This window comes from Patella vulgata, chromosome 5, assembly GCF_932274485.2.
Source record: "Patella vulgata chromosome 5, xgPatVulg1.2, whole genome shotgun sequence".
Classification (NCBI taxonomy): domain Eukaryota; kingdom Metazoa; phylum Mollusca; class Gastropoda; family Patellidae; genus Patella; species Patella vulgata.
Window position 1 is genome coordinate 3,312,394 of NC_065883.2, and position 24,576 is coordinate 3,336,969.

Below are 24,576 nucleotides of genomic sequence, written 5' to 3' on the forward strand. Positions count from 1 at the left end.
ACACTATTATTATTATTCAACAAAAACATCTATCAACAATTGTCTGCTGTTCTAGCCTGCTGTTAAAGGAGCTAAATTGCTAACATTTGGGACATAGAAATTGACACAAATGGGTCGCAACACATATAATAATGTAATATGAATGTACCGGTATATAAACTGATTTACATTCAATCATTTCTGTTTATAATCTAATTTCAAATCAGTTATGTTCAACGAAATACGGCAGAAGTCTCAATGTTGAATCAAATGTCAATCTCTAGCGTCTGGTTATCATAGTCTACAATGATAGTATCTCGCATGCTCTCCAGATAAGAATATAGCATCACCATTTGATATGTCTTGTGGAATATGTCTAGCCTCGATCTGTGAGTCCCTTGTTACAAATGGCACCGAGATGCAGTATGGTAGCCTACACGATTCGTGTACCAATGGTAAAATGTTTATTTTGTCTTAAATATTGGATATCACTTATTATCAGACCGAAGCCCATCTTTTCCCCCGGGTAAGATCACAAGTTGATTTAAATTGACAAATAATTTGTGTTTTCAATGTTGAAATGGATGATATTGAGTTAGAGACTTAGTTACTCTAAATTGACAAATAAAATAATTTGTGTTTTCAATGTTGAAGACTTTGGATGACATTGAGTTAGAGACTTGCCTACTTTAATTGGAAGATTAATCAATTAACCAGATTACACACTTCAATCAACAACCGTCCTCTAGCCTAATACAGTAATAGAGTAGGCCTCAATGACGTGACCCTACCCTACCCTTGAAGTCCCTTGGCTTTAACTTTTATTTACTGACTTTAGTCATAAAATAAATAATAAATATTTTTTTCTTAAAAAGTATTGGATGTAGACTTCTTATACTTGACTGACCATTTTATAATTCACATTTACCAGATTATTCATTACCCAATCAATACCTGTATTTGACTCGTTAAACAGCAGTCGATGAATAATCCTGTATTCTCAATTGAATAGTGTCATTCCAGAACTGGATAGGGATTGAATATTATCCATACGAAGTCAAGACACCTTATTTGGAATACAAAATACAGACTAAGTACTGGGTTTCACAGAAATAAATAAAGCTGCACCCACCTCAAATAGATTTGAATAATTGTCCCTAGTATAGACTCGCCTATCAGTGTGACTCAAACTATTGTTATTTACACTACAAGTACAATTTCTCAAGCCAATATCCACTCCGCCATTCCAAAAACCTTGGCGCATGCGCATCTACAAGCCGCATCACGTGATCGCGTCTGGGCAGGTGTCCGGGTCTTGACTGTTTCGGGCATTGATTTATGGATTATTTACTAAGAAAGTAGGGGCTATTAGAATTTGTCCGTCCGCCAAACTGAACAACAGACCCACCCTACCTGCAAACTAGCTACCATTGAGTTTTCGAACGTCACTTACGTACGTACCTCCGTCCAGTGTCTGTCATTGTCAGACTGTCACACTTTCTCAAGTTTCTGCCAATTCTGGGTCTAGTAGTAGTACTTAGTAGTACGTTGACCCGGCTACTTTTGACTTACACTACTAACCCTAACCCTAAGTAGCCGGATCAACGTACTGCGCCCAATTCTGGGACAATATAATAATATAATCCTTCTTCTAGTTCTAATAGTAGAAATAGAATGGTTGAAATATGACTGTCTTGATCATTGATAATGTTCGATGATGAACATAAATAATATATATATTATAATGCTTAGAGAATACTTGAGTAATATTTTGCTACTTAGGCTAAGCAGAGGATGCTGTCGATTCTATCTGACTCAGTGATTGCTTAGGCCTCAAGTTTCAATCAAAACCCTGTCTTTGTGAGAAGTTCAATATAATATTAATAAAGCATTGGCTCAATACCACTCTTGTTGCAACTGTGTCCCAATCTTTATTCTGCTCAATAAATTGTACTATTATACAATATTCCAATTAATTGATGATACAAATTTCATCTTAACACACCTAATTTAAAAAATTGGAAAAATTCAACTAAATGATTTGAAAAGCCTGACGTAAAGCTTTTCAATTGTTACTTGGATTTAAAAATATTTTTGAACCCTCTGGACAAGTAAAATAGGATTTAACACATCTAGTACTTAGAATAAGGCTATTTTTTATTTTCTGGAGCTGTCAAGCCAGCAAGAGTGTTATCGTCCCTTTAAGTAGGCCTACTGTATTCCTAAGATATATTTGGTGGTACATTATGTATTGTATTTGAGAGATCCTCCTGCCATTAACAGTGGATAATAAAATTGATCTGGAAACCTGTAGTTTGTTATTCTTGTGTTAGTGTTAAAGGGGAGTGAGTAAATCAGAATGTCCTGGGTTCGAGATCGATCCTCAGTAATTTACATTGGTGCAAGACAGAGGGTCCCGACTAGGAACACTGTCTAGTTATTTGGATGGGACAAAAAAAAACAAGTTCCTAGTAGCCTACAAGAACCCTACAGTTGGACTTTGATGAAGAGTAGATGGAGACGTTGCTGTCCGGACAACATTCCACCGCCCCCCCATATCACACTGCATGACATTCCCCCCCCCCATATCACACTGCATGACATTTGCCCCTCCCAATATCACACTGCATGACATTCCCCCCCCCCCCAATATCACACTGCATGACATTCCCCCCCCATATCACACTGCATGACATTTTCCCCTCCCAATATCACACTGCATGACATTCCCCCCACTTCCATATCACACTGCATGACATCCCCCCCCCCCCCATATCACACCGCATGACATTTGCCCCTCCCAATATCACACTGCATGACATATCCCCCCCAACCCCCATATCATACTACATGAGATTTCACCCCATATCACCCATTCATTTCAACAACCAGACATGGTTCATCTCACCCGAGGGCGCTTACGAATGTTTCAACCCGCGCGTTGGATCGTAAGCTCTGTCATTTAGTCATGTGGCCTATTTTCGATTCCCGGCTTGTACACAAGGAGTAAGGCCACCTGACAAATCTCGTGGGTTTTCTCCTGGTGCTAGCACTGCTAAAGACCCATACGTGTAAGCAAATTGACAATAAAATTGAACCATATGTTAGTCCTGAAATTAGCTAGTTTCTGTCGAGTGGACGTTAACCCCATTTCTCTCTCTCACCCGATAGTGAATTGAAGGTACATGTAAATAACATTCTTCCAATTAAACAGTCCACAGTATCCCAAGTTTTTCTGTCTCGGATTTTCGGCTCAATTTGCAATACAATAGATGCATATCATATGTAAATACCTCAATTTATACCATTGGATTCCTGAACACGCAACTGGTTATTATATCTCTGATTGGTCAGGTCTAAATATTAAGGCCACCTGGAGTTTTGGTCAAGGTCACAAGATGTAAATGGGGTTAGGGCACTTGGTTCTTGACAAGATTGTGGGTTAGGGCCAGGGCTTGCCTTGTTTACATCTTGTGACTGATGAAATCTGCAGGTGGCTTTAATATTTGGACCTATGAATGAGGGGAAGTACTTCAAGGGATTAGGGGAGCCAAGGTGGCTCATTGTCTAAGAGTTTGGCTCACTAACATGGAAGTCCCGGGTTCGATACCAGTGTTTGCCGAGGAAGTTACTTCAGCTTCCCCCCCCCCCCCCGGCATGTTACACTGTATAGTCGTTCAGATGGGACAAAAAGGAACCCCTGACGTCACAAATTGTTTAGTAGGCTGTAGCGCTCATAACACATTGTATGGCATAGCTATTCCCCTCTTCATTAGCTCGGATAAAGCAGAATCCCATTTCTTTCCATTTTTATAGAATTTTGTTTAACAATAGGTTGTTTTTTTTATGATAAATTTATTAAGGTATATCAATTGAACAGAAATATTGAAAGTTTGTAAAACACCCACATCGGTATCACAGAAATCAATTTTGACTAGGAAACTTCAATCTCAAACTTATTCCTCCAGGAATTCTGGTAGATAAAGACTATCTTCAACTCAGTCCTCAATTCAACCAGGTCATTCACCTACCTAAAATAAAATTAAAAAGATATCAAAATTACTAAATATCAGTGAGTTTTAATTTAGTTACGATTTTAGTTCTATTTAAGATACTAAAATATTGGATGTTTAAGCAAACACCAGCATCGATGCAGCCCAAATGTCTAAATAGCCAGTCCGCCTCTACAACCAACAGATTAACCAACAGATCGTGGTATTCCAGAGAGAGAGAAATGGCGTTGAACTTCAACTCGACACAAACTAGGTCATTTCAGGACTAACATATGGTTTAATTTTATTTCAATAATTCGCTGGCGCGTAGGGGTCTTTTTTAGCAGTGGGAGGACATGACCCTTCTCCTTGTCACGTACAACCAGGGATTTGAAACCACGCCTGGTTACTCAATGACAGGCCTTATGCCACAGTGCGCATGTGCTAACCATTCAACCATCTAAACCCCATGGTATTCCAGAGATAGCAAGTTAATTGGAACCAATAAAATAGGGGTTGGACCAGGATTACAAAAGCCAAAGAATGTTTCATAAATTTTGTTTCTGTCTTAGATTATGTTTGTTTTGCAAATTTTACCATAACATTAAAAATTTAAAACAAAATTAGACCTCTGCGTCTATCAGAATTAGAAAATATTCACCTTACAAACAAACAACAACTCTGTGCCCTTGCTCATCTTTAGCCACTGGTAACAGATCTTGAAGAGAACAAGTCGTCGTCCACATCTTCAAAATATTAAAACAGTAAATATTAATAGACAATAATTATAAAATATTTGACACTGAAACAGCAAGAATTAGAGTAGAAACTGATAAAAAAGGTATTCCTATTAAAATATATTTATATAAATGCAGTGAGATGTTTTTTATTAATTACACCTATGTTGTTTTTGTTTGAGAGTAATAAGTCCTATCTTACCTTACGATAATCTTTAGCCCAATACCTAACAGTAGTACTACACTTAATACTGCAGCCCAATTCCTATCATTATCTTCCATATACAGTATTCTCCTACAATATATCCTTTGTTACCACCCAAGCCTGTCCATGGCCTACAATACTGACCCACCCTGTCCAAAGCCTACAATACTTACCCACCCTGTCCATAGCCTACAATACCGCCCCACCCCGTCCATAGCCTACAATACCGCCCCACCCCGTCCATAGCCTACAATACCGCCCCACCCCGGCCATAGCCTACAATACCGCCCCACCCCGGCCATAGCCTACAATACCGCCCCACCCTGGTCATAGCCTGCAATACCACCCCACCCTGGCCATAGCCTACAATACTGCCCCACCCTGGCCATAGCCTACAATACCGCCCCACCCTGGCCATAGCCTACAATACTGAGTCCACCCTGTCCATTGCCTACTATACTGAGTCCACCCAGTCCATTGCCTACTATACTGAGTCCACCCAGTCCATTGCCTACAATACCGCCCCACCCCGGCCATAGCCTACAATACCGCCCCACCCTGGCCATAGCCTGCAATACCGCCCCACCCTGGCCATAGCCTACAATACTGCCCCACCCTGGCCATAGCCTACAATACTGAGTCCACCCTGGCCATAGCCTACAATACTGAGTCCACCCAGTCCATTGCCTACTATACTGAGTCCACCCAGTCCATTGCCTACTATACTGAGTCCACCCAGTCCATAGCCTACAATACTGCCCCATCCTACAATACTGCCCTACCCTGTCCATACCCTACAATACCAACCCACCTAGTCCATTACCGACCCACCCTGTCCATAGCCTACAATACTAACCCACCCTGTCCATGGCCTACAATACCGACCCACCCATAACATCTTACTGGACTAGGACTGTCTATTGCCTACAGTAACAGGCCACCAATAACATCTTACAGGTCTGTCAACTGCCTACAATATTCCCCATTGCCTACAATACCATCCCATCCCATGTTACTCCTTACATGACAGTCCATTCCCTACAATGCCGCCCCATATATAACATCTTAAAGGATGTCCATTGCCTACAATACCGCGCCACCCGTAACATCTTACAGGACTGTCCATTGCCTACATTGTCGCCCCACCCATAACATCTTACAGGATGTCCATTGCCTACAATACCGCACCCCCCATAACATCTTACAGGATGTTCATTGCCTACAATACCATTTCACCTTTTGTTACAGTATTGTCCATAGCCTAGACTACCATCCCTCCCCGTTTTCAAGTTACATCTAAATAGTTCAGTCGATAGACTACAATATTGACCTAATTCGCTAAATCTTACAATCCTATCAATTGCCTACAATACCGACCCACATCTTACAGTACTAGCCATAGCATTTAATACCAAGTTATTAGCCTTTAATACCAATGTGTTACAGGCCTACAGCTACTACTAAGAGTATCCAAGTTTGCCCATTGCCTATAATACCACCCACAAAGCCCATCCTGAATAACCACCCGACCCACTTTTACTCTACCTAAAAAGACACTTATCCATAACAGACCTTTTCTACTTAAAGTACACTTAACAATTATACTATATGATCTAAAAATATATTTCACTGAATAAATATATTCACAAAAAATTTAATCGCTTTAATATTCGTATCAAGAATAGGTGCCTTTGAATGCAAAAAAAAAAAAAATTCAGATTTTAACTTAGAGTGCCAAGCGAGTGAGCAAGCTAAGAATATTATTGCTACGTGACTTTAGAAGAAGAAAGAGAAAAGACGTTTAACTTTGACGTTTTCTTTGTTTTCGATTTTTTTTATTATTTATATAGATGAGAGGATGATAAGATACATGACAATAATGATGACATTAAAAAAACAATAAACATACAATAAAACTCACATAAAGTCTAAAGTGCTAGTTTCCATGACAATGTTGATGACATAATGACAAAAATGGCTTAAATCTACAGGCAAGTAAGGGGGATGAATCGAGCTTATATCACACAAAAAAGATCTGATTTCATTTTTTTTTTTTCTCTAGCACTTTTCTTAATCCTAATGCAGAATTATTCACTTGCACTTTTTGAAAGATTAAATATATTTACACTCCTACACCCATTAACAAATCTGTATTCCCATAATCAGTTATAAATATATATATATATATATATGTATATATCTATATATATTAAAGTAAAGGGAGTTAACTCTCATCTTTCTATACATTAGAGACTATAATCAGCTTTCTTGGAAACACTTCTTTAAACAAGATCTTCGGCGATATATTTGTTCTTATTGCCTACCTAGAGGTTAAAGTTTAAAATAAAATTAAATATAAAAAGACATAATTGACATGACAAAAATTTTTGTTTTAAAAAAGATAAATCTCGAAATTGGTAGTTATGAAAGTTTTTTGGGGTTTTTTTGAGCTACGAAGTTAAAGTGTTATTGGAATTACGAATTAATTCAACTGACCTGTAGATAGAGCCGTTTGATTGGATGATGTATTAACGTCTGTAGCCACCATAATTACCGCCACCGCCACCACCATAGTGACCTTGACCTCCCCCTGATCCACCATATCCAGCTAAAAATGAAATCCCGAAATCGGTAAGCATCGCTCCAAATAAAGCTTCCCGTCGATTAATAGTGGATAGAATTAATTTGAATAGCTTAACTTTAGGTCGAAAACTCTATCAAGGTCCACAGAAGCAAGGGTATTTATTTTTAGTTTTTGGAGAAGGGACCAGATCTGACGAATCGAACTTACAACCGTAAGGTCCCTGACCCCGCTGAGAGAAATTTCCTCCTTTCAAAGCCCCACCTCCGTAACTGTTTCCATAGCCTGATCCAAAACCACCATCTCCCCAGCTTCCTCCTCCTCCACCTAAAAATACACAAGTACAAAACGTTCATTTCGATTCAAATCTCTATTGAAACATACATTATGCAAGAGCTAAATCTGCCTGAAACGTTATAAACTATTAGACATTTCTTAACATGAAAAGACCTTAATCAACTCTCGATGCCATCTTATGTGTCCGATATATATTGGATTTGAATCTGATCTGCTGTTCAACGCCCACTGAGGATTAAACACAAAAATGGATAATCAAGACTTAATTATGGTGACAGCAGTAACAATGATAATCAAGGCTACAGTGATTTTAAAATAAGGTTTTCTCAGCTTAGAGTGAAGCAATTTGACTGAAATTTTCAGCATATTTCCTTTACATTATCTAGTTTTTAACTATTATAGTGAGAACTGCAAGCTCTTCATCTAATCGTCCATAATGTATCTTTAAAGTTCGATTTCAGGGATATAATTGCATAACAAGAACAATCGATCTTTAAAATCTGAGTTGCTGAAATTTTCTGTAAAATCCTGAATGTCATACTAGTGACTGCCCAATATTGATACTGTAAACTGTCAAAATGTGCAGAGTCAGTTCATGACATCCAAAAGTTTTAAATAAATTTAAAATTGAAAAAAAGAAAAGTAATTTAAAAATAATTTAAAAATTGAAAAGTAATTTAAAAATTTAAATTTAGAGCAATAAATAAGATTATAATTAAAAATTTAAAAGTAATTTAAAAATTTAAAAGTAATTTAAAAATTTAAAAGTAATTTAAAAATTTAAATTTAAAAATAATTTAAAAATTTAAATTTAAAAATAATTTAAAAATTTAAAAGTAATTTTAAAATTTTAATTTAGACTAATAAATAAAATTATAAATATAAAAATTTAAAATGTTATTCAAAAATTTAAAGATGAAACTAAAGGTAAATATAAAATTGGTGTTACCTTGGTTGTATCCCCCACCATAACCACTTTCATAGCCTCCACCACCACCTTGTCCACCCCAGTTGTTGCTATAGCCACCACCACCTCCATATCCACCTCCATGATGGTTGCCATAACCACCACTATATCCACCTCCTACAATAAAAATAAAATGTCAATTCAACAACAAAATCTATTCTCGTGCCATTAGTTCCTCCTCGATATCCGAGCAGTGGCTGATTGAGATCTGGGTCTTCAGGGCCAGCTTGGTCAACCAGGCCCTAAAATAATGGTATAAAATATTCATTTAAGCTTTTTGTTGATTAGGGTGTGGTAATTGATCAAATCAAACGTTATTTTCGGATCCAGATATGCGCTCCAAATGACCATTGGCAACCAAGCAATCCCTTACCAAATATCTAGTGTCCGTCAATGCACACTAGAGCCATTTTTAAGAATTTATTTCAAACCACATTAGAAGGCATCATTTTTTATAGGGTGCCCAGAAAATGTGTTCATAACATACCTCCGTATCCACCCTGAGCTTGTCCGTATCCGCCACCGTAACCTTGGTTACCACCCCAATTACCACCTCTACTTCCCATAACTCCCATTCCTGCTGCCCCACCTCGTCCTCCCATAGGACCTCCTCTACCTGAAATATTTAGTATTCAACATATATGAAATGGGGTTTTAAGCCTTACTTTTACACAAACTGGGCTAATGAAGACGGCCATATCTAATATTCAACATGTCGTGTGCTATGAGAGAAATTTTGCCTGGACAAAGGCGCTATGACATACTCTTATTTCGATTTCCAAATGTTGAGGGTTCTTTCACATACACACCTATATGTAGGCCTACATGGGACCTTTTTTTTTTGTCCCAGACCTACACCCCGCTGAAAGGTGGAACCATGGTAGAAAATTCAAACACAAGCTAACTTCGTACTCACAGAGCCACCTCAGTGCACTATTTAACGTAAGAAATTTTACCCGGACTAGATGCCGCTCCCTACACAACTGACAAGGGGCAAAAACCAAATTTGACAAAAAATAATAGGGGAAACTTTCTCGGCCCAGGCAGGGATTGAACCCTCTGTGCTCTTGATATAAGCCAACGCCATTAAATGAAATGGGGTTCAACGTCCTACTCCGACTGAACACTGGCATACGCCATAAAGTGTGCTGTGAGGCAAATTTTGCCTGGCCAGAGGCAGCCATGAAATAAGAGTTTCAACAAACCTGAAGCATCTTTATTCAGAGCTTTTTTAACTTCCACTTGTCGACCATTTAAATCATGTTTCTTTTTTACTGTAAATATACAAATAATTTATATTAAACAAAAGCAGTCGAGGACGACGACAACTCTCGTAAATGATGTAAGATGATACACAACCACCTGTAACCATAAGTCTCATCTCAAATAATTCATTACATATAATCACATCAAGGAGTTAGATCTGCCTATTGCTGGTCTTCTTTTTGACTTCAAATCTTATATAAATCACACATTTATTCACCTACTAAACCCATAATCAACTCTCTAGATCATTGGATGGCGCCGATTGACAACTCGTGACATTTTAAAATAAACGATGTAATGGATAATCAAGACTATGTTTAGTTTGATAAGTATATGTAGCGTTGCTACAATAATTAACGATCTAGGCTACTTCTTTCAACAATCATAACTTCGCCTAGAATAAAGTCGATTCAACAATATATCATGCAAGCACGAATGGAAATATACCTAAAATATAAAGTGCACAATGGCATTGGGAGAAAACCTTTGAAACATTGCCTGAAGAAATTTGTAGTGGTCATACGTACATCATGTACAAGCATTGGATTTAAACTATGCTAATTGACTCAACGACAGGTACTACCTGACCTAAAGCTTACGCGATAGATCACTTGGTCTCCCAACTCTCCTAAATAAAAGTAAAACTTACAAACACATTTATCGACTGAATCGTAATCTTTAAATGTAACGAAAGCGAATCCTTTAACTTTTCCCGTGGCTTTATCCGTTATCAGATCAATTTTTTCTATGTCACCATATGAGCCAAACGTATCACGAATATGTTCTTCCGTTGTATCATCCTTCACTCCACCAATAAACAATTTTGTAACAGATTGTTGAGATTCGGGTCGCCCAGATTCCTGAAACGAAAGATTGAAAACACAAAATTAAAGATGCATTATGTAAAAGACTAAATCTGTCTTTTCAAAGTTTTTATTTTGGCTTCAAATGTGAGAGAGAGAGAAATGGGGTTTAACGTCCACTCGACACAAACTAGGTCATTTCAGGACTAACATATGGTTTAATTTTATTTCAATAATTCACTTGCGCGTAGGGGTCTTTAGCAGTGGGATGAAACCTGAGGACCCAGAGAAAACCCACGAGGTTGGACAGGCGACCCTACTCCTTGTCACGTACAACCAGGGATTTGAAACCACGCCAATTGACTCAATAACAGGCCATCCAATGTAAGATACTATAATTTAGACATTTATTAACACAAGCCTATACTAAATTAACGATAAAATGGATAATCAAGACTAAGTCTTGTTTGTCCAGTACCGTTGCTTCGATAATAAACAATCTGGGCAACATCTTCAAACACTCATAACTTCACTCAGAATAAAGTAATTTGAATGAAATTTTCAATATATTCATTTTCTATTATCTATTTTTGAACTATTATAGCAAGAACGGACAGCTCTTTTTCTAAATCTTACATAATGATGCATCATGAACACAGACCAACAAACATCTCCAAAAAAATTCCTGTCCAAATGACGCAACCATCAATATAGTCCATGAGGAGAGGATTTATTTTGACTTAGAATATGTTTTTTTGTTTTTTTTACAAAAATCTGTTCAGTAGTCCAGGAGAAAAATGCATAATTGTACAATGGTTCTCTACCTATAAGCGAGATTATTTGAAATGAAGTTTACATCTGATATTTCTACACCAACCGGTCAAAGAAAAAGGCCTGCATATGCCCTACAGTTTGCTATGAAAGATATTTTGGCCCATCCGAGGAGCTACAAGCTACTCTTATTTCTATTTGCAACTGTCAGGGGATCTTTAACATGCTGCCAATAGTACCTTGATTTTGTCAAAGGAACTGAGGCAATTAATAAATAAAAGTATGGAGTCAGACCACCATTAATTTCCCCATTGACTTCAATGTTAATTCTGGTCCCTTTTCGCAACTCCAACTTTTTCCCAAATTTTCGTTGGGCTGAATGCTTTTCACTACAGACAGAGAAACAAATTGTCATGTCTCTGCACTAAAATTTGTATGAGGTTGACTACCAAAATTTGTATGAGGTTGACCACCAAAATTTGTATGAGGTTGACCACCAAAATTTGTACGAGGTTGACCACCAAAATTTTGAGATACACAAACTTGAAGAAGCATACTAAAAACATTTAACTATTTGCCGTACATATCACCGTAGCCAACCTGATAACCTTGTTACCCTTCTGCCTCTAAATCATGAATATTTACCAAAACCTGGCAGAAAATGTTAATTCAAAGCCTCTTCGTCCATTCTAGACCAAAAAATGGACATGCAAAAGGGGAGAAAAGAGACAATGAGAGAATTGCTATAAACAGACGAACTATAATTTGTGGGTACCGAGATGGTGAAATTTAATGGTGGTCTGCCTCCGTATGATGCACTATTTATATGCAGTTATCTCCCTTGATAAAACAAACAGTGTTTATAGTTCATTCCTCCAAGCAGCTAGAGAGATATGAGGTTTAATGTCCAGTCAAAATAAAGTAGGTCATTTTGGGACTAATATGGTTTAATTTTATTTCAATAATTCGCTTGCGTGTGACTACCCTTCATGTACAGGCAGGGAATCTACTTAATGACGAACCACCAACCCACCAATCAGATCTGTGCATCAATCGTGTTAAAGAAAAAACAAAAGAAAACAAAATGGACATGAACTCACTTCACGGGGCATAGCTCTTTTACTTTCTACTTCTCTACCATCTATTTTGTGTGGTCGATTTTTCTGGGCTTCATCTAACATGGCAGCTTCTTTAAATGTGATGAATCCAAATCCTCTAGATCTTAAAAACAATTTATTTGTAATCAATTTACTCTCATATTGTTACTTTTAACAAGATTTAAACTAGTAAGGGGCGGATCCAGGAATTTTTGCAGGAGCAACCATTTTAGGTAAGCAACCATACTGTACTTAAAAATAAAATGAAACTGGGGGTTTAACGTCCTACTGATGTGCTCCAACTGGGTTAATGAAGATGGGCATACGCCATAGAGTGTGCTATGGGTGAACTTTTTTCCCCCCGACACCAGCTCTATGGCCTACTCTTATATCGAATTCCAACTGTCAAGGGTAATTTTACGTGCATGTCAATATATACATGGGACCTTGGATTTTTAGCCATCCAAGCGACTGGACAGCTGTCAGGAAACCACGGCAGAAAATCCTGAACTTTTATTTTGAATCTGAACTTCAAGGGATCTTTAACCTCCACAGGATCTTTATTTTTTGGGGGTCCCATCCATCCAAATGACTAGACACTGACATGACGAAACCAAGCTGGAAAATCCCAGGGAACTTTCTCGACCAACACTGGGATTGAACCCTGTACTTCTTGGTTAGTGAGTCAGCACCTTACTGAGCCAGCGGAGCTCCCCGTTTTCACCAGATAGCCGCCACACCTCACTGAAAATTACACTAACGGATTACCTTTTTGTGTTGGGGTCTTTCATGACAACACAATCAACGATTTCACCCCATTTTTCAAAATGTCCTTTTAAACCATCTTCCATTGTCTCATAACTGAGACCCCCAATAAATAATTTACGGAATTGTTCGGATTCTGGGTCAAGGTAGTCATCTCCTCCACCCCTTCCACGACCTCCACGCATACCGCCTCGACCTCCACCACGTCCATACTACAAAAGAAATGACATTTAACAGTTAATAAGTAATCACCCATTTATAAGATGAAGACAAGAATTTTATAAAGCAGACAAAATGGCTCATGAATTCGGTTTTGAAAATATCCCAGATACCTCCTCAAGTCATTCGCAAACAGGTTCATAATCGACATTTCATCCCATTGGCATAACAATGAAATGGGGTTTAATGACCTACTTTACTGCTCTGACTGGGCTAATAATGACAAGCTTACGCCAGTGTGCAATGAGCGAAATTCTGCCCAGTCAGCGGCGCTAATGCCTACTCGTGTATCGAATTCCAACTGTCAAGTGTTATTTATGTCAAGTGTTATTTACGTTCAAGCCAGTTTGTCCCATCAAAACGACTATTGTATACATTTAGTTTTAAATATTGGATATCAGAAGCCCATTTTTTCCCGGTAAGATCACAACATCAATGTTGATTTAAATTGACAAATAATTCGTGTTTTCAATGTAGGAGATTTTGGATGATATTGAGTTAGAGACTTAGCTACTTGAAATCAGATTGAACATAACCATTCCTCCAGCTATAAAATAATGCAATATACTACACACCACTGAATATATCTAGAGATATGACCACTTGTAATTTCCCAAACATTTCATTTAGTTGTTGAATAATCTGATTGTCGCAAATTGTACTTGTAGTCTTCAAGACTAAACTATATTCTCGGTCGACCAGTCCAGAAAACAATATGGTAAATCTGATCAGTGTTAGCCTAATTAGTTGAGTTCTTGACGAGGTGATCACATTTTTACTGCATAAACAAACAGGCAGGTTAGCCTCCCCATGGCTAGTTTAGCTGGAACAAAAATCCATCTAAAGTCTCAAAATGACAAATGTATTAACAACCGTTTTTGTGATAATAATATAAGGTTGATTACTAATCCTATTAAAAATTAACCATACCGGTAGCCTAGTCCAAAATGATAAATTTTTGTAAATATATTCTATGATATTCAGTAATAATATCAATCTAGGTCTAAAACAAACGTGAATTTGTAAGAAGTTTAAAAAAGGTAAGAGCACTGATTGACTTGAAGCTTGAACTGATAAACTGACCGATGCAAAACAGCATCTTGCCATCTATTCTAAAGCTGATGTCAATGACAAAGGCCCAATAGATTCCTGATCACACAGATTCAGAAGCAGGCAAGTAAACTCAACGTGTGTGGGAGAGAAAAGCAATTCTAAATCCACTTTACAACACACACGTTTAGGCTGTGAATTTGGTTACAGCCTAATAAATATTAGATTATGAAATTAGCAGTTACGGATGATACTCACTTCAGGCATTTTACTATTTTTTTTCTTTTATAACGAATCTTCGTGTTTTTAATATGGCTGCATGCAGCAAGCAAAGCTTTTATATTGGCATATCACGTGACCTAATTAATTTCCGTAAATGAAATCTACTGGCCGTTTGATGATATATTTTTCGTAAAATTCAAAGCTCAAGAATTGTGATCAATAAATTTAGGTTGAAAATCAGCAAATTAAATATTGAAAAACAAAATGAATACGTTTAATGACCTAATTCGTTCATTTACGGGAGATTCCGGAATTTTCCCGCGAAAATGACGATAATGAATTCCCGGATATAGGATTGACGCATGCGTGAACGTGAAAGAAGAGACGTTTTGTGGAAAAGGTAACAGGGTGAAAAATATTTTGGTATTTTATAAGTATTTAATGGTGTTTTAAGATCATTTTATTGCCCAGTAATAAAACATTTCAGGCAGATGTTATGTTTTGACATGATTTTGTATCTGAAATTGGTAATTTTTTGACATTTAGCACTGTTTTGATTTTCACAACATTGTCAATTTCATGCCTTTCAAAATGGCGCCGAACTCAGACAAGAACACAATTACTTTATTTTCTTATTATCAAAATCCCAAACTGTTGAGATATTACGCATGTCATCGACCCAGTTTAATGGTCATGGCTATTTAGATAACTTGAATGAATTAAAAAAAAAATTGGGAATCTTTTAATTTGATTAATCACCTGGATTTAAAAAGGCGAATTAAGGGTAGATCTAGACTTTTTTTCAAAAAAAAAAAAAAAAAATTGCCAGTAATATCAAAATAAATAGCTGAAACAGTGGAAGCTATACTAGTATCAGTTGTCACCCCCTTTGCATAAACCTGGGGTGTATTTGATCATAAATTTAGGGCAATTAATTAGTCTTCCCTTCCTCTCCCCAGTCATTGTTATTTTAGGCGAGCCATCGCTCTCGAGTGCCTGCAGCTCGCCTGAACGTTTACCGAGGGGAGTTTTTTTTCCCCTCTCCTTAAAATTGAAAATCGTTCTCCTTTACAAAGTCATGGGGGGGGGGGGGGGCTTGTTATCATTTATGAATTCAGGAATGACCCCCTAACATGTAGTTATTGATCTTCAGAACCATTTCCCATACATTTCCAAATCACTCTTTTTATCGAAACTGGGAGAGGCTTTTTAGTGGAGCGATTTTTTCAATTTGTTGATTAAGGGGAGCTTTTTTTGACTCTCTTCCAATACAAACGACGACTGTCTCCCATCCATATCAAAGCAAAGGCCCTTTTGAGTTTTGCAAGAGCAGTGAATGTTCTTAAAAAAAATCAAAAAGTCTGGTTCGTGTTGAATTTTTTTTTAAATTGATGGAAACAGCCTTTCGTCTATCTTTTACTGGTATATATGGGGACCATGGTGGCTAGATAATCTGGCTTATTGGGGTGGAGTAGGGCCTGGCAAGGGACTGTAAATTTTTTTCGGGTGGAACTATAAAAAAGGAGTTCCTTTGTACACGTAAAAAAGACCCTAAAAAGTTGAAATTCGAATAAGAGTTGGCCGCTGTCTGTGCAAAATATTTGAAAGTGCACTGCATGATGTAGACTATTGCTTGTCTTCATTAGCCCAGTCAGTGCAGAAAAGTCAGGCGTTGAATTTTATTTTTCTCCCACCCATATCAATATTGCAATGCTACATAACAGTATAACACTGATCGCAGTCCTGTTAGTTTAGTTATGAACACACATTGCATGGCATAAGCACGTCTTCAGGAGCCCAGTCAGTGGGAAAAAGTAAGGCATTAAACCTCCATTTTATGTTACCAGTGCAGTATATTATTGTTTTCATATTTTCTACTTTCCAGCTATAATAGGTGTTAATTTATAAAATGGAAACGGCAACTGAAAAAGGTGCATCTCCTGCCATAGAAGAAGAAGAGGAAGAATTTACAGTAGAAAAGGTGGTTGATAGACGTATGAAAAATGGAAAGAGGGAATATCTATTAAGATGGAAAGGCTATCCTGAGTAAGTCCTGCAGCCCCCTGGAATGAAATTATTTAATGTCTTTAATCGCTATCCATTTATCATGAATATAGAAGCCTAATTAAATTCTTGGATTATCGACTGCCCATGTCTTTTTCCATGATTTTTATCTCAGCAAGTGTTGTACATCTAACTCTCCATAAAGTTTATCAACATGTACATCAAGCGCTCAATCTCCGCGTACAGACATTCCTAATTGTCAGACTGCCAATTAGGGAAACCCTTACATTTTTGTCCTGTATGCGCTCCATGAGCTTTTTTCAGGTAATCTAGTATTTTTCTAGTAAGATTGGATATTTCTACTTTCCATATATACCAAAATTGCTTTACTTTCATTGGAAATAATCACCTTATCCATATATACCAAAATGTCCAGCTTCTTTATCAATACATTCAATGGTGTAAGACAGGAGGGAGCCACAATGCCTGAGTATGTAAGATGCTGGCTCGCTAACCTGGAGGTCGGATGTTCGATCCCTGCATTGGCCGAGAAAGTTCATCAGGATTTTCCGGCCCAGTCAGAGTAGGACGTTAAATTTTATTTCATTGTCCAAGACAAGAAGATTTAATAGTGTCACATATAACTTGCTATTGCAGAGAGTGTGAAGGGTTTGTCTAGGTGGGTTGTTTCCAAAGTGAGGTTAATAATGTCACATTCAAATGATGTTACATTACACCTGGGCTCTTTTTCTGGTCATGCTTCGGTAGTTTTAGATTATAAATTCTGTCATTGAGTCATTTGGCATGGTTCCGATTCCCCGCTTATAGTGACATGGGGTAGGATTGTCTATCCGATTTCGGGGGGGGGGGGGAGGTACTCCGGTGTACTCTCAGTACTAAAGACATGTGAAATAAAATTGAACCAACAATGTTAGTCCCAAAATGACCTAGTTTGTGTAGAGTGGATGTTAAACCCCTTGCCTTTGTAGACTAGTGCCCAATGTCCCAGGATCAAATCATGTTAAAGATTGGTGTAGAGTTGCTGGATACACCAATGTCTAGTCTCTATCAACCAGAAAAATATTCTACTAATATTAATCTGGATGCGATGAAAATAATAGGTAATGGCTTACATTATCATAAAGTCTAAGGGAGGTAACTAGTCCTAAATCAAAATGTTGACACACATGAAATTATTTTAAGAATGCCATTTCATGAAATTATTTTTAAGAATGCCATTTTATGAAATCCATTTGATTGCATTGTCAGTTCATTATCCAATACAGGGATCACGTGGCTAAGTGGGTAGACGCTGGCTTCTGGAGGTCGGGGGTTCGATCCCTGCATTGGCCGAGAAAATTCATCCCGATTTTCCGGCGTGGTTTCCCCTTATCAGTGATGCAGGACGGAGGGCCTGACAAGGACAGCTGTCTAGTCGTTTGGATGGGTCGAAAAACCGAGGTCCCGTGTACACATTGGCGTGCACGTAAAAGATCCCTTGGCAGTTGGAATTCGATATAAGAGGTCGTAGCGCCGCTGCCCGGGCAAAATTTCCCTCATAGCACACTGTATGGCGTATGCCCGTCTTCATTAGCCCAGGTTAGGAGCAGAACAGTAGAACGTTTAACCCCATTTCATTTCATTTTCATTACCCAATATTAACCTGTATCGAAATAACCAAAGTTGACGAGATTTTGAACTACATTCCATTTTTTCCAGCTCAGAAAACACATGGGAACCAGAAGAAAATTTAGATTGTCCCGATTTGATCGCAGAATTTGAAAATAACCGAAAAAAGAAAGAAGAAAAGAAACGAAAACAACCCAATGGTGTTGATGACACATCAACTAAGAAAAAGAAAAAAATTACTGAGGTAAAATCCAGCGTGAGTATCTTTCTGTATTTAAAGATAATACGCTTTTATTCATTAGTTTGCTTGGTGTTTGATGTGTGCATGTGGGCCTTGCACTGTATGTTGGTCAATATTTGGTAACCATTGAGACATTTTTGCCTGTCAATTTCGGTTTAGTATAAAAACATGTTAAGATTCGTAGAATTCTTGTAAATTTACTGAAGGAACAGTCCAAGTAGAATTTATAACAAAATATATTTTTTTGAAAATTTAGGCTTGGTTGAGGGTGGCACTGTATTTCTTATCCGCAAAAATTAAAAACTTAAGCTCTTCCGCTATGCATATTTTAATTTAAGTTAGCCCCAAAATATTCAGAAATAACTCATTAAATAATAGTGCTGAACAGTGTTTTTGTCAACTAGTTTCATTATTGGACTCGGTGAGTAAGATACAATCTCTCTGACCAGGAGGTCTCCGGTTCGCTGCCAGTGGTGGCGGAGTTCCTCATAATTTTCCCTGCACAGTTTCCTGTTGTCAGTGGTGCAGGACGGTGAGCTGACAAGGACAGTGTCTAGTCGTTCGGATGGAACGTAAAACCAAGGTCCCATGTACACGTTGGTGTGCACATAGATAAATCCGCTATAAGGCAGAAAGTGGTTTGGTTTCGACGATTCGCTTGCTTGTGCATGACAAGGAGTGGGGCTGTCTGTCAAACCTCGTCAGTTTTCTTGTGTCCTCCGGTTTCCTCCCACTGCTGATGACCCCTAAGCACTTGTGAAGTATTAAAATAAAATTTGGCCATGTTGGTGCCTATATAACCTAATTTGTGTTGACTGGAGTTAAACTGTTTGTTTTGAAACTATCTCTCTTTTTTGATGCTTGTTTTGAAAGCTTATTGGGGGGTTGGATGGCCGAATGGTTAGCACATGCGTGCTGTATCATAAAGCCTGTCATTGAGTCAACTGGCGTGATTTCGAATCCCCGGTTGTTTGTGACAAGGAGTAGGGTCGCCTGTCCAACCGCATGGGTTTTCTCCGGTTTCCTCCCACTGCTAAAGACCCTTACGCGCAAGCGAATTATTGAAATAAAATTAAACAATGTTAGTCCCAAAATGACCTAGTTTGTGACAAATGGACGTTAAACCCCATTCCTCTCTCACATTCCCGGTTACAAACTGGATGACCTAGTTTGTGTTGAATGGATGTTAAACCCCATTTCTCTCTCTGAAAGTTTATTACATGAGCTGATAACCTGTTATTTTGCAGGAAGATGATAATAAACCAAGAGGATTTGATCGAGGATTACAGCCAGAAAGAATCATAGGAGCTACCGACAGCAGTGGAGAATTAATGTTTCTCATGAAGTGGTAAATTATGTTTACAATAAAGATACATTCCCGTGTGGGGGGTGGATGGCCGAATAGTTAGCACATGGGCACGCTGTTTCATAAGGCCTGTCATTGAGTCAACTGCCGTGGTTTCGAATCTGTGGTGATACATTCACGAGTGGGGGGTTGGATGGCTGAATGGTTAGCACATGGGCACGCTGTATCATAAGGCCTGTCACTGAGTCAACTACCGTGGTTTCGAATCCCTGGTGATACATTCCCGTGTGGGGGGGGGGGGGATGACCGAATGGTTAGCACGTGCGCACGCTGTATCATAAGGCCTGTCACTGACGTGGTTTCGAATCCCCGGTGATACATTCCCGAGTGGGGGGTTGGATGGCCGAATGGTTAGCATATGCGTGCGCCGTATCATAAGACCTGTCATTGAGTCAACTGCCGTGGTTTTGAATCCCGAGTGGTACATTCCCGGGTGGGGGGTTGGATGGCCGAATGGTTAGCACGTGCGCGCTGTATCATAAGGCCTGTCAGTGAGTCAACTGGCGTTTCGAATCCCCGGTGATACATTCCTGAGTGGGGGTTGGATGGCCGAATGGTTAGCACGTGCTGTATCATAAGGCCTGTCACTGAGTCAACTGACGTGGATTAGAATCCCCGGTTGTACGTGACAAGGAGTATAATCGCCTTTCCAACCTTGTGGGTTTTCTCTGGGTCCTCCGGTTTCCTCACACTGCTAAAAGACCTCTACGCGCATGCGAATTATTGAAATAAAATTAAACAATATGTTAGTCCCGAAATGACCTAGTTTGTGTTGAATGGACGTTAAACCCCATTTCCCTCTCCCTATCACATTCCCACGTCCTAACTGGGTGATTTGATGACGTATTTGGACTAAAAACATATTCAAACTAATTTGCCTATCAAAATTTTGTTGCAAATCCTTCTCAAAACACGGTTTACGCGAGGGAATACCCAAACTATAAAAAAATCTATTAAACGAGGTAATGTCTGTGTCACGGGACTTGACTGACAAACTACAACTACCTAGCAACGGGTGTGAAGTGGAGAATTCATTGCATACACAAGACGATTGTTGTCTTTAAACGCTATCCATTTATCAAGAATATCGAAGCCTAATTAAATTCTCAGATTATCCACTGCACATTTTCCTTTTCAATGATTTTTATCTCGTCTTAACTCTTCATAAAGTTTATCAACATGTACATCAAGCGCTCAATCTCTGCGTACAGACATTCCTAATTGTCAGACTGTCGATTAGGGAAACCCTTACATTTTTGTCCTGTATGCGCTCCATGAGCTTTTTTCAGGTAATCTAGTATTTTTCTATTAAGATTGGATATTTCTTCTTTCCATATATACCAAAATTGCCATACTTTTGTTGGAAATAACCACCCGATAAATATTTTTCTGGGAACGTATCTTTAAAAACATCCTCCCATTGTTTACATTAAAAATTAGACCTGTAGGATAGCCTTGGTTAAGACTTGGTAATATTTTACAAGGGGATTGTTGCAGGATAGAACAGTGTTTTTATCAAGTTATGATTGCCATAGCAACTAAAAACTGGAAACAAATACAAATTTTTGCTAAGGTGTAAATTGTGACTAAATAGGTCAACATATTTTTCAAAACCCAAAATATGAAATTACTAGTGCTGGGTATTGCGACTGCAAATCACCAGGTTTAGGGGTACACAAACCCATCCACCTTGGGAAAACATGTACTGCGTATTTGTCAACAGCATTTAAACATACATTATGCAAGAGCTAAATCTGCCTATTGCAAGTCTTTCTATAGGCCTGAAATGTATAAACTAGCAATTTAGACATTAATTAACCAAGGTAGACGATAATCAACCCTCGATGGCATCGGTTCGCCTTCAAACATTTAATTTAAAAATTGGAAAATGTGGCCAAGTCTTGAATATACCAGTGCCCTAGTTACCACAATGCACACATCTTGTCAAAACTACAATGATAACTTGGCTTAGAATGAAGTAATTTGAATGAAATTTTCATTTTACGTTATCTATTTTCGAGCTATTATAGCAAGAATGGCCAGCTCTTTATCTAAATCTTACGTAATGTATCTTTAAGGAATATATATTAATACTTGTGTTTTTTTCTTGTTCTTTAGGAAAGACAGTGATGAGGCCGATTTAGTACCTGCACGCCAAGCAAATGTGAAATGTCCTCAAATTGTCATCGCTTTTTACGAGGAACGTCTTACGTGGCACACACACAACGATAACGATGATGACGAGAAAGGGAAAGACGACAAATAAATATTTTACGAACTTTCAAAAAGTGTAAATTAGGATTTTATAAAATGAATCGAGTCACAAATAAGATATTCATTGTTTTGACCCACCTAATATTTTCACCCTGAATGTGGACATGATATTTAAAAGAAAATAATACGCATGTCATAATTTAGCGGATGTTAAAATTTTTGAGGGTGGGTCACAAAGCAATAAGACTGGAAGAAAAAGGATGGAATGTGTGTAATGTTTGAAATTAGAGCGAGTGAGGAAATGTATGGATATCCAGTCTTGAAACCAGTCTTACCCGTTGATGAATAATACTACATATACTTTGTAAATTGAAAAATAAGTTCTGAATACTTTTTACTTTCTTTTTCTGTTTATATACATTGTACATACGTCATTTTATTTCTTAAGTCTTAAAAACTATTTTGTAACACATCACTGATTGTTGTCATTAACGAACCGACACATTTTTCTTATAATCGGTTTTGGAGAGAAAAATTCAAAATGGCCAAAAAATGTTCACATTTTAAAAGTATTATAACCAAAATGGTATTTTGATTTCATGAGGAAAAAAAAACACACGAGATCATGAATATCAATAATACCTTTAAGATTAACAATAAATGCATGCATGTGAGAAAAGTGTTTTCGTCCATCTGTGGTTTTCGAAGGATCCATGAAAGTTACTTCTGCATATTTGGAGGTTGCAGACTTGTTGCATTTAAAATATAGGAAGATGGGCATTATTTTAAGTGGTACATATTAAAATATTTAAAATCCAGATAATTTGATGTAAATAACAATTATGTCCTCTCTTTCTTTTTCTTTTTTAGTCCATTTTCATATCTGTTCAAAGAATTTGACAGAATAATAATACAATATTTTTTTTCACTTTCAATATGGTATTCGATGTTTGCTTTATTATAAAAACTTCATAATAATTTGTAATGTTGTGATATGGTCAAGAAACTGAGACTTACAGGATTTGACTTCTCATGAAAAATGATATTAATCGCCATGCTGTACTTATCGTATAATTCACATCTGCAAGTTTATTTTTTTGTCCTGGACACAACGACTGAACTTAAATACTTGTTGAATGAAAAAATCTCACCATGGTTAAAAAATGTTCCAATTTTGGCAGCTGTCATGTTCACGCCCCCTCACCTCTCCCAAAATTTGAAGTTAATGGATGTAGTTTTGTCAGTTCATCTTGATCTATTTAAACAGTAAATTTGTTGTATGTGGATCATTTATGTATATTGTCATAGTAATTAACATCATGGTAGGTTTATTACTTTAAATCGCCATGGTAATATATAGTAATGTACCTTTATTATTTGAAAATGCCATGGTAATCTAGTGATGTGGCTTTATTACTTGAAATCGCCATAGTAATTAGTAATGTAGCTTTATTACTTGAAATAACCATGGTAATATAGTAATGTAGCATTAATTACTTGAAATTGTCATATTGTACCTTTATTACTTAAAATTGCCATATAATGTACCTTAATTTGAAATCACCATGGTAATGTACCTTTGTTACTTGAAATAGCCATAGTAATTGAGTTACAAACAAAAAAGTGCTAATTATGTCATGTCTTGTAACTTCGTTAAGAATATTTCTGTGCTGTTCGTAACCTAGTCGTAATTAAAAGCTTTATCATCAGTTTTACACAGTCTCAGCCTCGCCCCTTCATCATTAGTCATCAGTTGCTATAGATATTAAAACTAGAAAATCTGATTTTTGACTAAATGAAAAGTTGGACTAAATGAGCTCAGTGGAAATTTGGTTTGATTTACACTTTTCTAACAATGAGTCGATAATTTTGAATTGAGTTAAAGCTTTTACCACTAAGAATTTTTATTTCACGAGTGCCACTGGCTTGTTTTTTGTGACAATGATTCAAGATAAAAAAAATTGAATTTTGCGACTGAGGATTTTGATTACGCAAGTGGCGATGGCTTTGATGGATACGTGCGATGTAACAGGAGTATTTTTTATCGTAGATAATCAAGTGAAATTTCTGTCTGTTGTATATTTGTCTTTATTTTGACATCATTATGGAAGATATCAAGTGTATGTGAAATAAATCTTGTCACATGTAGTCTGGTTTTATTGATTGTTTTT

General features: G+C 37.4%; 3 protein-coding genes across 9 annotated transcripts in view; 1 reads left to right on the forward strand and 2 right to left on the reverse strand.

Annotated features, from left to right (window-relative positions):
• LOC126822603 (uncharacterized) overlaps positions 1 to 1,444 on the reverse strand; it is a 51,254-nt gene extending 49,810 nt beyond the window's left edge. For 2 of the 3 annotated variants that reach the window (XR_008788249.1, XM_056101274.1), the window contains exon 1: positions 1,112 to 1,444. The gene's annotated coding sequence lies outside the window, so the exon portion shown is untranslated. The remainder of the gene's footprint in view (positions 1 to 1,111) is intronic. The other variant, XM_056101275.1, reaches the window with a different exon arrangement.
• A 2,303-nt stretch (positions 1,445 to 3,747) lies between these two features.
• Positions 3,748 to 15,113, reverse strand: LOC126822600 (heterogeneous nuclear ribonucleoprotein A3). 4 transcript variants are annotated; one of them, XR_007680894.2, is made up of 11 exons: positions 14,988 to 15,113; positions 13,464 to 13,672; positions 12,699 to 12,819; positions 10,674 to 10,884; positions 9,964 to 10,032; positions 9,246 to 9,374; positions 8,741 to 8,875; positions 7,759 to 7,821; positions 7,410 to 7,521; positions 4,633 to 4,717; positions 3,748 to 4,010 (listed from the first exon to the last, which is right to left on the reverse strand). XR_007680894.2 is itself a non-coding variant. In XM_050551573.2 (10 exons), the coding sequence occupies exons 1-9, from the start codon at positions 14,994 to 14,996 to the stop codon at positions 7,442 to 7,444; spliced, it is 1,026 nt and encodes a 341-aa protein (XP_050407530.1). In that variant the 5' UTR covers positions 14,997 to 15,113; the 3' UTR covers positions 6,720 to 7,237; positions 7,410 to 7,441. The 4 variants fall into 4 exon arrangements, 2 of the variants coding, with proteins under 2 accessions (XP_050407530.1, XP_050407528.1); XR_007680893.2 differs by having other exon boundaries at positions 7,705 to 7,821; XM_050551573.2 differs by lacking the exons at positions 3,748 to 4,010; positions 4,633 to 4,717 and adding an exon at positions 6,720 to 7,237.
• A 140-nt stretch (positions 15,114 to 15,253) lies between these two features.
• LOC126822607 (chromobox protein homolog 1) lies at positions 15,254 to 24,553 on the forward strand. 2 transcript variants are annotated; one of them, XM_050551581.2, is made up of 5 exons: positions 15,254 to 15,351; positions 16,837 to 16,997; positions 18,675 to 18,840; positions 20,073 to 20,173; positions 22,310 to 24,553. In XM_050551581.2, exons 2-5 carry the CDS (start codon positions 16,861 to 16,863, stop codon positions 22,455 to 22,457), a joined length of 552 nt encoding a protein of 183 aa, XP_050407538.1. In that variant the 5' UTR covers positions 15,254 to 15,351; positions 16,837 to 16,860; the 3' UTR covers positions 22,458 to 24,553. The 2 variants fall into 2 exon arrangements, with proteins under 2 accessions (XP_050407538.1, XP_050407539.1); XM_050551582.2 differs by having other exon boundaries at positions 18,675 to 18,828.
• Positions 24,554 to 24,576: the final 23 nt, after the last annotated feature.